Source organism: Bolinopsis microptera, chromosome 6 (assembly GCF_026151205.1).
Source record: "Bolinopsis microptera isolate Bmic1 chromosome 6, MBARI_Bmic_1.0, whole genome shotgun sequence".
NCBI classification, from domain to species: Eukaryota; Metazoa; Ctenophora; class Tentaculata; order Lobata; family Bolinopsidae; genus Bolinopsis; species Bolinopsis microptera.
The window spans coordinates 8,247,349-8,259,909 of NC_087077.1; the positions used below are offsets into that span (position 1 = coordinate 8,247,349).

General features: G+C 34.6%; 3 protein-coding genes across 6 annotated transcripts in view; 1 reads left to right on the plus strand and 2 right to left on the minus strand.

Moving 5' to 3' along the window:
* Positions 1 to 12,561, plus strand: part of LOC134816912 (mucin-2-like) — a 765,431-nt gene that overhangs the window by 151,063 nt on the left and 601,807 nt on the right. The window lies entirely within an intron of this gene.
* Positions 1 to 12,561, minus strand: part of LOC134816928 (arginine kinase-like) — a 92,602-nt gene that overhangs the window by 75,352 nt on the left and 4,689 nt on the right. The gene's annotated exons all lie outside the window — the stretch shown is intronic.
* The window catches only part of LOC134816919 (calcium-dependent protein kinase C-like), a 53,978-nt gene that overhangs the window by 9,307 nt on the left and 32,110 nt on the right, over positions 1 to 12,561 (minus strand). For 2 of the 4 annotated variants that reach the window (XM_063825967.1, XM_063825965.1), the window contains exons 7-9: positions 9,315 to 9,420; positions 7,572 to 7,694; positions 2,227 to 2,271 (exon numbers count right to left, since the gene is read on the minus strand). In XM_063825967.1, coding sequence (XP_063682037.1) covers positions 2,227 to 2,271; positions 7,572 to 7,694; positions 9,315 to 9,420 — 274 coding nt within the window. The remainder of the gene's footprint in view (positions 1 to 2,226; positions 2,272 to 7,571; positions 7,695 to 9,314; positions 9,421 to 12,561) is intronic. The other 2 variants (XM_063825968.1, XM_063825966.1) reach the window with 1 other exon arrangement.

Sequence of the window (12,561 nt, forward strand, 5' to 3'; positions counted from 1 at the left end):
TAAGCTTAAATCTCTAGAATTATGCTCAGATGTTAATAAGATTACTCTAATCTCGACCATTCCTTTTCCTAAACCAATAAGTCATCAAAATGTAAGCAAATAACCAAAATGAACCTATTGCATTTGCAGCACACGTAAAATACAGATATATTTTGTTAAAGAAGCTACGAGTTAGTCGTCGTTGAACAGCTCGCTGTTTTGATCGTTAAATTGATGACCTCAAATGCCTAAGGAGTTTTCCATGTCGTCCAGCAAGAATATCAACTTGTTAAATTTATTAAAAAACAGTTGACAGATACATCTTGCTTTAACTGCAAATTTAAAAACACCAGCTGTGCTCTACTGTACAAACTTTCTAACTAGTTTCTGATAATCAGATCTTGAATGTCGCGTGCCCCACGGGGATTTGATTTATTCATACAATTTATTATATATTGGTTCCAAAGCCCTTATGGGTACCAGCAAAAACTGGTTTTCAAACAAACATCAATTAATGGATCGTGTTATGGCATTTTTTCCAATGCTCTCATAACAGCCCGAGTTATTCAATATATGGACAATTTTATGGCTTAATAACGTTATCAGTTATCTATCTCTATCAAATTGTTGATGAATTTCATTGGGATAAGAAATATTTGTTATCATTTTTACCGGTCAAATGATTACCTATTACATTGACAATGCAATTTTATGTGGTCGGCTCAGTACCATGAACAAACACAGCGGTAACATTACAACCGGGTCACGCACACCTGCACACCAATAGTATAGTACCAAGTACCAACGATAATACGGTATTATATATTAGCTTTCAGTTTGCTTTCCATTTCATCCGCACACCCATTTTCAATCAGTATAATCAAACCGAAAGCAAGCATGCAGGTTCAACATGGTATTTGACAGTCAAACATGATAGAATCAATCCCATCATGCACTCAATCGTTTAAAAATCTAAAAATAGAATAGCATATCGTTTAAATACCCAGTCAAATCAAACATTATCATGTTATATGCATTTAGGTGGAAATGCAGGATTCTCTCAATATAATCAGATTGTTATGTAAGGATTGTTCATTAAACAGGAGCTGCTCCCAAGCTGCTCCCAAGCAGTATTATTAGTGTACAGCATATTATATAATTAGCAGAGTACAACAAGAAGTACTGGTAATTAACACAGTTGGTGGGTGCTAAACGGGGGAGGCGGAGGAGGAACCCAGAGATGCATTTGACATTGACAGCGATAGTACCAACGTGTAAAGTGGACAGTACCCCGTACACGTTGGTATGAATATATTGTGGTGCAATGGAGTAAGACTAGAATAAGTTAATATTATAATATAAAGCAGCAACTTGAGTACAATAGCTTTGAATAGACTAGAATATAGAGCGGCTACTAAAATATAGCAGCTACGTGACAAGAATGGAGATTGAGCCTTACAACTACAAACAGCGATTTTGGAGTGGGCTAAGTGATGTCCATGTGTGACGTCTCACAATAATAGCACACCTTTGAAAGTCAGAGTCCAACATTTTTGGACAGCGATGAATAAACTCCATTACTATTGGTCGGCACCAATGTAATTATGGTTTTACCACCGTGTTTTGGTTCAGCCAAAATAAATTTTACTATGATGTTTACATAATGTTTCTCACTCCAGCTGCAGTCTGGTAGTGCTGAGTCTCATGAATTTTTTTCTAGCTCTCTTTTTCCATGTTTTTGCCTCACAGGAGATATTGTGGTCTTTTTAAAATATAACTGTAATACATTGATGTAAAGTTTATTTGAATTTTGAAATAAAACTACAGTTTCAGTACACTGAAATGCAGACTAGTAAATCCCTCACCAAATTAGGTACGAAATACTTTCACACCGAAATTTCATGCCAAACAATCATTCCTCATAATTTCAATTAAATTGAATTCAAGTTTACGGTTTCTCCCGAATCATTCCCCGTAAAATTTCACCATAGTTTGGAGTTAAATCGTGAAATAATCTGCCTCAACAACAAAGATTAGAGAATCTTGCGAATCATTGATTGAAGAATAACACACATTCCATCCAGTGATTGCAGAAGAGTGCACATTCCAATGATAAGTGCACATCATCCTTCACATGATAATCTAGTCATGGTAGGATCAGAGATATTAAGAGAGTACAACATTCATACACAAGGTTTTATATACAATCGTTGGCTTGTTTGCTCAGTGCATATACCGAGATCTTGCCTGGTGGGTGGGGATCCTCTCTACATTGCTTCTTATCTTGGTCTTCTGGAACGTTATAACATTTAGTTACCAAGTTGGTAACTTGTTAGTATAACCATTTGTAACTTATGTCTGGTTACTGTTGGTAACTTATGTCTGGTTACTGTTGGTAACTTATGTCTGGTTACTGTTGGTAACTTATAGCTGGTTACTGTTGGAGTTTTGGTAACTTACCGGGGATATTGTGGTGAGAGTACTTTCGCTCAGCACGTGTATTTACTTACGTTTGAACAGTTAGCTGTACGTTATGCACTACAATACAGTAACGAGATTACATCCACAAAAACAGGGTCACACGTGCGTGATGTTATATTTAGTAACTTCTACGGAGTTAAGTGTGCGAGCGAAGTGGGCCACAAAATATTTTTAGTGGCCGAGGGTTAGAGCCCTAGACCACTGATTAATTTGCGGCCACACGACGTGCGGCATTTCACTTTCAATTCTTTAAAACCATTCAACCGTGTTAAATATCCTTCAGTCAGGCAAAATAATCAATATTCGAACATCTGTTCACTGCGAATGCGTAATTAATAAATAATCATCATTACCAGGGAAATATGAGTGGAACTATTACATCCTACATGCTGAAATCCTTCTACAGAGAATAAATCTGTATACCTATTTCTAACCGCAGAGTTGGATCGTAGGATAGATTTAATAATAAATGAGGGCTCTGCAAAATGTGGTTTTAGACCACTCTAGTAGAGTCATGAGTAAACTTAACTCGACCAATTTAAAATCTTGATAGACCACTTAGACAATTACCTTATTTCCGCCCATGAATTACACTGGTAAACATGTTGGAGCTACCCGGTATATCCAGATATGCACTTGATCCACATTGTTTGGTAGATATAAAAAAGGGCTCTAATTTGAGAGCTGGAGTTAGAAAATACATGAAATATTCAGCAAGACATGTAATGCACGTGGTAATGCAACCGTGTAACTACGAGCGGCATATTTCAGAGCTAATCATGATTGTTTGTACCAGCAACCATCGCTGTAATACTTCTTCTGTGAACCACTAATTTAAGCTGTAATTTTACAAAAATCTTCAGTCAACAAACATTATTTAATGTTCACATAATATGGCATTACCAACATAGCAGCTTGCACCAAACATTACTGTATATATCGCAAGGAAGCACATAATTACATAATATTGTGTGATGGTTGAGATCGATTGTTATTACAGCTAAATTTATCATAATATTTTGATAGTGTGAAAACATACGCCATACATTTTTTAAATGAGGCAGTTTCTGAACTTTAACGGTCACCATGGACTGTTATTGTTAACACTTAGGGGCAATTCCACGGTAAGGTTCCACTTGGTGAAAATGAAAAATGTTAAGATAGGCACCTAATTTTGGTTAAAATATGTTCATTAGACTCTTAACCTTACAGGTCAACAAAAGTTTTTTGTTTCATATTGCATTAACTTTTGATTTTTCTCATTCAAAGGAACACTACTCGGAAATGGACATCTTCAACAAGACGTTGTCTCACGTTTTGACTGCCACATGCTCGAATTTTGACTGCCAAACCATGTGATAGTTATTACTCGGCCAATTTTAAACCAATTACCACAAAAATTTGTAGTTTGGTCAACAAGGATACAATAATCACTCATTCATCAACATGAAACAGCTGAATTTGTTATTTGTACACTTTATGATAAGAATATCACAGGGAAACTTGTTTATGGCTGTGTAAAATCGAATTTACATGATTTGAGAGAGTTATCGTGATAGATGTGACCATCAAACCTTTCTGAAGCATGTGGGTGTTATATGTACCGCGATTAATGGTTAAATATACGAAATATGGTACGATTATCACACATCACTTAGGGTAGGCTATAATGACAACCAGTGGGGACTATTTTGATGTTTTGAATGCTATTCAAGGTGCTTTAGGCTGTAAAATAATGTTGTAATGATTGACATTCAATAAATGACCTGTAAATGATACAAATATCACATTAAACTCAATATTTTTCACGAATCAATGTCAATAATGTGTGAATGTTGTTTTTGAAGATCAATTCATCCAATATTATTAAACATAGTCAATAAGTAATAGGCATTTCATTAAATAAGCACTTTTCAGATACAAATATCACTTGATTAAAAAAAATTTAAAAAAATAAAAAATTATTTAAATTGAAATTGTGATATTCGTATCCTATTTTGGTTCCTAGATGTGCTGTGTAAGATGTTCAGGGAGTAATAATGTTTATTGTACATGTATCAAAAAGAATCTCGTTCTATAGACCCATATTGATACATTTATCACGAATGTTACACTTGTAAAATTTGGTTCACAAAAAATGTGATATTTGTATCCTTCAAGTGGTTGGAACAATTTTTCATCCTTGTATCCATACTGAGTTACCATTTTTGTAGGTGTGAATGAAGTTTCATCTTTATTAATGAATTATGTACCCTTCAAACAGCCACCCAGAGAACTGGACCCGAAAATAGCTATATTTCGTTGTTTTAAAATACAATGTGATAATTGTAGTACATCTAACGGGAGGTTGATTTTTGTATCACACTTTTCACTAATTCTGTTTGGAATTGCCTCTGGTACAGTTTGAGTTCAAAGAAACAGAAAAAAGAGGTCAAGGGGATTCAATAATCACATCATAAAATGGACAATTTTGAAACGAAAATGTGTGATATTTGTATCATAATGAGCCTAAATAACGATTTCCTTTGGTACACTGCTTCCTTAGGAGACAGGCATCATGTTACGAAATTTTCATAAAAAACTGATAACATTCGGTCTCTCCAGACCCATTTGTATCATTATCACATCTCAGAAAATGTGATATTTGTATCATTGGACTTTAACGTGGTCTAGCTCTGTCAATTTATGTGATAGCATGATTTTGATTTCATAGTCATAAAGCTATTAAGATTCTGCAACCAATCAATCGAGTCTATCATAGCCAATAGACTATATAAGACTCTAAAAATCAATTTAGAAAAAGTCAAAACGTGAGACAACGTCTTGTTGAAGGTGTCCAAATGAAAAAAATCATTCAAATTTTCAAAGGGCCATAGTTTGGGTATGCAGGAATATTTCTCTATGAAATTCCATACACTTAAGCATAGGCATAAGAATGAGAGCCATGCAAAGTTTCAAAACCGTTACTCAAATAATTTTTCTAAAAAATTTCCACAAAGATGGTGTCACGTCCGTCACAAAATTAAGCAAAAAAGTTTTTTCAGAGCCACATAGTGCTATTTATATTCAAAAAACCACTGTAACCTATCTCTTCTGAAGGTAAGGGAGTACCGTAGAAATTATCAGGCTTGTATCTTTTAAGAAAAAATTTTTGGAAGGGGGGTCCCAACTTGTAGCGTCCGTCACATTTTTTTGAAAATGCTCCAAAAAATCTTTTAACAGACTTTAAATGCATTTTTGTTAAAGCTGAGACCGTTCTTAACAAAACGATGTTGTCAAATCGAAAATTGGACAGAAAATGACTTAGTTATGTATAATTTTGTATATGCCCATATATGGGCGTACGGCTCACTTTTAGCCATTTTTATCCATATTTCCATTATTTTGACTAAAACCAAGACAAATTGAAGTCAAATAAGGTTTGACTATGTTGACTAGACTATCAAATAACATCATATGCAATTCAATAATTAAATTTACTGAGTTTTGCCATTTTATTTGCCTTAACCTTTTTTAGGGGTAAAAGGCACAAAAAATGGACTTTACCCTATTTTCGCATATTTTTGAAGTAAAAATTCAATATCTTCCACATTTTAAACACTAAAGTAATGAAACTTTTGGGAGATGGTCTCAACAGTGTGATGTGTTGAACAGAGATGAATGTTTTACCAGAGTTATAAATTTGTTCAAGAAGAGAAATAATTGCTGCCCTTAGATTGATACCCTCGCGTATGCCCAAAATGGACGATTTTGGCTATTGCAGACCTCGTGGAAGTACTAGCGGCCTAAAAATTGGCATAAATATAGAATGAAGGTCACTGAACAAGATAAAAGTGTCAAATAGAAGATTTGGAGAAATTGAAAAAAAACGTGTGTCCGTCACAGTCACGTCCGTCACAATTTGAAAATGGCGCCACGCAAACAAAAACTGAGCAATCTCCAAAAAAATGGTATCTCAGAAATCCCTAAACCTTTTTCTATCACTGCATGTCCAAATTAGAGATAATAGATAACATTTTGAGATAGATTTGGGTACTTTCTGAGTAGACACCCAAAAAAAGTGTCATATTTAAGTCGTGTCCGTCACAGGGGTGCTATCTCAGAAAGTAATAATGGTAGGGGTCTGAAATTTTCACACAACCTATAGAAAGGTTAAATGTGGACTAATAAATAGTTTAAGCTGATAAAGAAGCAACATCCTGAGCACAACATTCGTTTGAACTTTAAAAAATGGCATAATCGTGGTGTCCGTCACGGTGGAATTGCCCTTAGATGTATTTTTCTCGAAAATGTCGGAAAATGTAGTCTATTTTAGTAGCCTTTCAAAACACTTATCTTTTTGTCACCCTAAAATATACACTCAAGTGTGACCCAGCTCACCTAAATACAAATCTTGATCCTCAACCAAAAGTGGCCTCATTCCTGGTCATTGCAAAAAGCTACATTCAACATAATACTACTACTACATCTTCTGATCACTTAAAGCTTAAAATAAGACAATACTCTGAAAGTTTACCTATACTCTGTATAATAATCGCAGTGGAGAGTGGAGAATACTTATAATCACAACTAAAATCTGTAATATGATATTGGTTACCTGGGCTTCCCTTAGTCTCATATCTTTATACAAAAATTACATAAATATTAGACGAGATGGGATACTTAGAGATTACTGAGTCACAAACTGCAGTGCACATGGATCATTTTATTGTGAATTGCGCAATGTATTATGATATTATGGCTACTAATAAATAATTATTATGTTGGGTGTTTAATATACACTGTTTAACCATCCAAAGGTTTAAAGTTCAAAGAGCGGTCATGTGGCTCTTGGAAATTTGGTAATTATTTACAAGGTATATAATCGGCCGGTAAATCTTATTTGTGGTGCGCTTCTTTGTAAACTATGAATTCATTTCCAATTCATCTCTACCATTATCCAGAATAATATCTCTATCATTATCCAGAATAATTTAGTTTAGAATACAAAAGTTGTGTGACTGAATAGTAACGCATAGTAAGTATGCATCGAGTCTCAAGTTACGCATAAGCAAAGTAAGTTAACCGCAATAGTATAATCGTTGCAAAAAAGAACATTGGAAACCACATACCATCATGTCGTCCTCGAGCTCCTGTATTTTTTCCTCAACAGAACAGGGGATATTGTAGGCTTGTCCCTCAAGTTCAGGCAGCAGCTTGTACCACCCGGAAACTCCACCAGCTACAACGTCCTCCTGGGAGAGAGAGGTCATCATACCACGTGATCTGTGTTTCTCTTATCAGTTATCAACATAGCTTAAAACGTATAATACAATAAGTAATAAGTATGATAATCGACAGTGACACTGCCATTTCCTGGCGCTATGTTTTTTAGAAAAAGCTCATGATTTAACAGCCAAAAATATTGACCCATGGGAATATGTGCACATCAAATAAGAACAATAGGCAACAAATAACCCCATCAGTCACCACATTTAAATTATGTATATTGAATTTATGCAGTTAAATTACATTAAATTTATGCACTTAAATTACATGAATAACATAATAATACATAAATTTAGTACTGCTAATAAAGATATTAGTTAAGGTTATTGAGTTGAGAGATTGTCCGGCAACATGAAAGGCTTCTTATTTAAAATCATCCAATCAGCCAAAATACCGGTTTCTATTTGCCAGGATAACATGGAGTCTAGAAGATTTAGATGATCTTCCAATTATGGCTTGACAGAGCTGAGCTCGCGTCTTCTTAGTGGTCTACATTCCAAATCTTAATTTCATTCTAAATCTTTTGTCTGTAATGAGATGATTTGATGAGAACCTACAATTATCTCAGTATTTATTTATTTATAAACCTCCTCTCCGTATCATGATTGGACCGAGTAAATTCTACGTAAATTTGATCATAAATTGTCTTTAGGGTCAATACTTAAGAATCGCGTTAACTAAAATAATTTCCACCAATAATGAACGTTGTACATCTAAAATTAGTGAACAAATTAAGTCCTTATTATGAGGCTATGTCAGACATAGAAATAATCAAACCTCTTCAGCTACTAAGCAACTGAGGGTAAGTAGATTGTACACCTATTTACATGTTACACTACTCTTTCAGAATAAAGGTTCCTATTGTTACAATTACTACTGGTTATTGAAGCAAACTTAATCTCTAAAACTGGTGAGCTAAGTTCCATAATTCCTTAATACACGCCCACGTGGTAGCGCACTACCTTATCACCATGGTAACCACTAACCATGTTTCACTATCATGTGTTATTATTTAGCCTGCCTACCACGCCAGGTAGGTCCCAGGGGTATTGGTAATTGGATAACAGAATAATAAGCTTAATAAAGAGTAACATGTAATAACACTTGTAGTAATGACATTAGTGATGTGTGGTCTAGAGGAGGAGAGGGTACTACATTCCTACATAATATTATTATACAGTACAGAGACATGAGGAAGGTACTGCCATGTTCGTATCAGCTGAAATTGTACATTTCCGGGATATAGTGATTATATTGATGATGCCCCTTCAGTGTTCAATGCTCAGATTGACAAAGAGTTGGCATTGTGCCAACTTGGCAAATAACTTGGTAACTGGCATGTACCGTGATCAACCTCGCCTTTTTCCTTTCTCATTATAATTTCCGCAGTAATTCAGGATGGATAATGATTACCAGGCTAGGGTTCATCAACAATTGGACATGTGAGGGGGAGTTTAATGTTCATTAGCCTTACCACCAGCTAGGTTCTCAGTACCAACACACCAGACAAGACTCATGAGTTAGCAGTGGAAATGTCAAGTAAGCAAGCACACGGTCCATTTTTGTAAAGTACAGCTAATATTTACCTTGATACTGAAGCTCATACATCCCATGAAATCATTTCTGGAGGCCCTGTCCCAGTCCCAAACCTCAAGTAGTATTCTCTTATCGTTCACTAGAGATACACCGTGACTGAAATAAGACGTGTTAATGATCAAATCTTCTACTGAAACTAATAAAACTGGGTCGAGTACAATTGTTTACGAAAATCATAATATTACTATACATCTTTCCAATTACACTTCGTATTTCATTTTTAACTATAATATAGCTAATGACTATTTGGCACGAGGCCAGGAAATACCTGCAGCTCGCACTGTGATTCTGTAAATGTAGTAGAAACTATCAGGGTATTTAAATGTAAATATGCGACCCTCCTAATTATTCAAAAGTTCCCGCGCAATTTTAAATGGCTGGAAACACAGCGTTAGTTTGGGGCGCCGGTTTAGCTAGAAGAAGTATGCAATATAAATATAATTAATAAATGGAAAATGCGACTCGTGTAGTTTTATGCATCTATTTGACCATTCAGTCAAGGGAACATTTAATAGTACTATAAATATGTAAGATTTCTAAGTTATTTGTCATCTGGTATTCAGAATGCCGATATTTTACAACTTAGTAGTGTTTAAATAACGTGTCATAGTGTTAAAGTGTTAAATAAGTGTTAAATATTGTAGTGTTGAGAGTATTAAATAGTTAAACACTTCTAGCTTGCATTTTGGACAGATCAGAAGCACTAGAGCATTGGACTGATTTGTTTTATGATTTTAACAGTATTTAATTTAACACGATCTTAACTCGCACTATCACCGATAGCTAAACAGATCTTCAATATGTGAATGTGAATTGTGAAAATTACTGACTCTCATATTTATAAACTCAAGTACCTTAAAAAGAGATCACTTAAAAATAATTGACGAAGGAAAAATTGACAATTTAATCTTTAATGAATTATTGATATTAATGTGAAATAAGGTGGTCTATAATAGTTTGATAAAAGAATTTAACGCTGCTACTAAACTACTAAGTGCTAGCTGACAGTTCCATCTACGTATCCTCTAAAAGAATATAACATCTAGAAAATTTGGGATAAAATTTATTTGAAATACATTTTCAATAAGATACCTTTTAAGATAACTTTAGATACCTTCTATACATCACCACCCACGTATAAACAAACCCACTTTACACAACACAGTCATGACCTAACGTTCACACTTCTCATTGATTTTTAAATTTACTTCCTCGTATCATTTACCTGGAATTTTTTAACACAATTACACGCATTCCTTATAATTTACATCACAACGTGTATTTTGCTCGGGGGCGATTACATCACCCTATTTAACTTTATACCTTTATAACTTTATATAACTTAGCGTTTTATGGAATTGACGCTGAGTATTTCACTGGTTTTAAAGTTATAATCGGTACAAGATGTTGAAGCGGAAAAAGTCAAAGTGTCTGCCAATAAATACTACCATGACTCAGTAATAATACCTCTTAACAATTTAACACATAGTTACAAAATATATCTTACATTCTGCTATTAAAAAAGCACTGTTATGTATGGATATCATGGCGTTCTCAGTCGTACCATAAATTCCAGGTATCCGTGGTTACAAAATAAATATATTAAAGTTCTATAATTGATTAATCATTCTAATTATTTCAGTAATTGATTAATATAACATCCACTTTAATAACTCACTAACCAGTTACTAACCAGTTACTAACCAGTTACTAACCAGTTACTAACCAGTTACTAACCAGTTACTAACCAGTTACTAACCAGTTACTAACCAGTTACTAACCAGTTACTAACCAGACACTAACCAGACACTAACCAGTTACTAACCAGTTACTAACCAGTTACTAACCAGTTACTAACCAGACATGAGTTTTTGAGTAAATGTAAGTGTTTAAGACGTAAAGGTGGTATTATATATCTTAAAGCCACTGAATGATATAAATATTATTCAGTTCTACTCTCACTGCTTACATACTGTCTAGATAACACCTGGAGCAACTATACAGGTTACAGACCCCCCTGAACAGTAGTGCAACTATGAGATATATTTGTGAAGGAGTAAGCGTATCAGCTTACTACGGTCGAGCGATGCCGACATGAGCCGTTAATTCTAACTTGGATTGATAGTTTGTGAACTCTCTTTTCTATCATGATATTATTTCTGAATAATTAAGCTATGGTGATATGATTGTTGTTAACATTAGTCGCCAAATGGCAAGTGACTTTGGATTTTAATTGTAATATACGTGTGTACTGTGTATCACTATCAACTATAATATAATATAGACGTTAGATATGTTATTATAATAAATATGTATAACATTCTGGTCGCCTGGAACAGGAGAATCTATCCTTTAGCCCATCATAATTAGGCAAATATACAGATACTGAGTTGTTACCAGCATTGAGGATAAGTACCAGCTGTGACGATCCTTCCAGGATTAGATACCTAACACGTACAGATAGCATGTTCAGCTGTTCATGTGTATGTTTGTTTGTTAGTTGTCATGTTTGTATGTATTCATTCATGTATGTTTGAACAGCTATGTTTTATCCATGTTTCATCTATGTATGTATGCCAGAGTGTTTTTACGTTTGAATGCGTGTCCACGTGTCTCCTAATGATATTAAAAACTCGATATCAATTAATACCACACAGGATAGCAAATTGTCCTAAACAAAGCTTTATATAATTACCCACAACTGGTACCCACTACCCAAGCTGTATTGACTTTCTCTAGATTGATTTCTGAATATAATGCATGGATATTGAATAAGAGTATTCCTTATGATTTGTTTCAAATAAGCAGGTAGTAAAGCATTTTCCTGATCTGAAGCTACTATTTCCATTGGAATCCTAATATACTTGTAATAGTATTCACAAGCATTCCACGTTGTATTTCCATGCATCAATGTACGCATGCATACTGCAGAGTGCATACCTTGCAAGTAGTACCTCTAATATTGGTCGAAAATCGTTAAAGTTAAAATATTCGACGAATTTCTTTCTTGAACAATCCCGTCATAAAATGTCATCAGATGAAATTTTCATCTTCTACAACAGGGAATCAGGTACAATCCCATCACATTTCTTCTTTCAACACAGCGAATCAAGTAGAACATCTCTCACACGTCGATTATAATCGTACGTTTCACTGCACCGAACCCGCGTCACCTCGTGACGTGTGACATGTCACACTTACGCAACTGTCGCAACACACAACATACTGATAATTCGC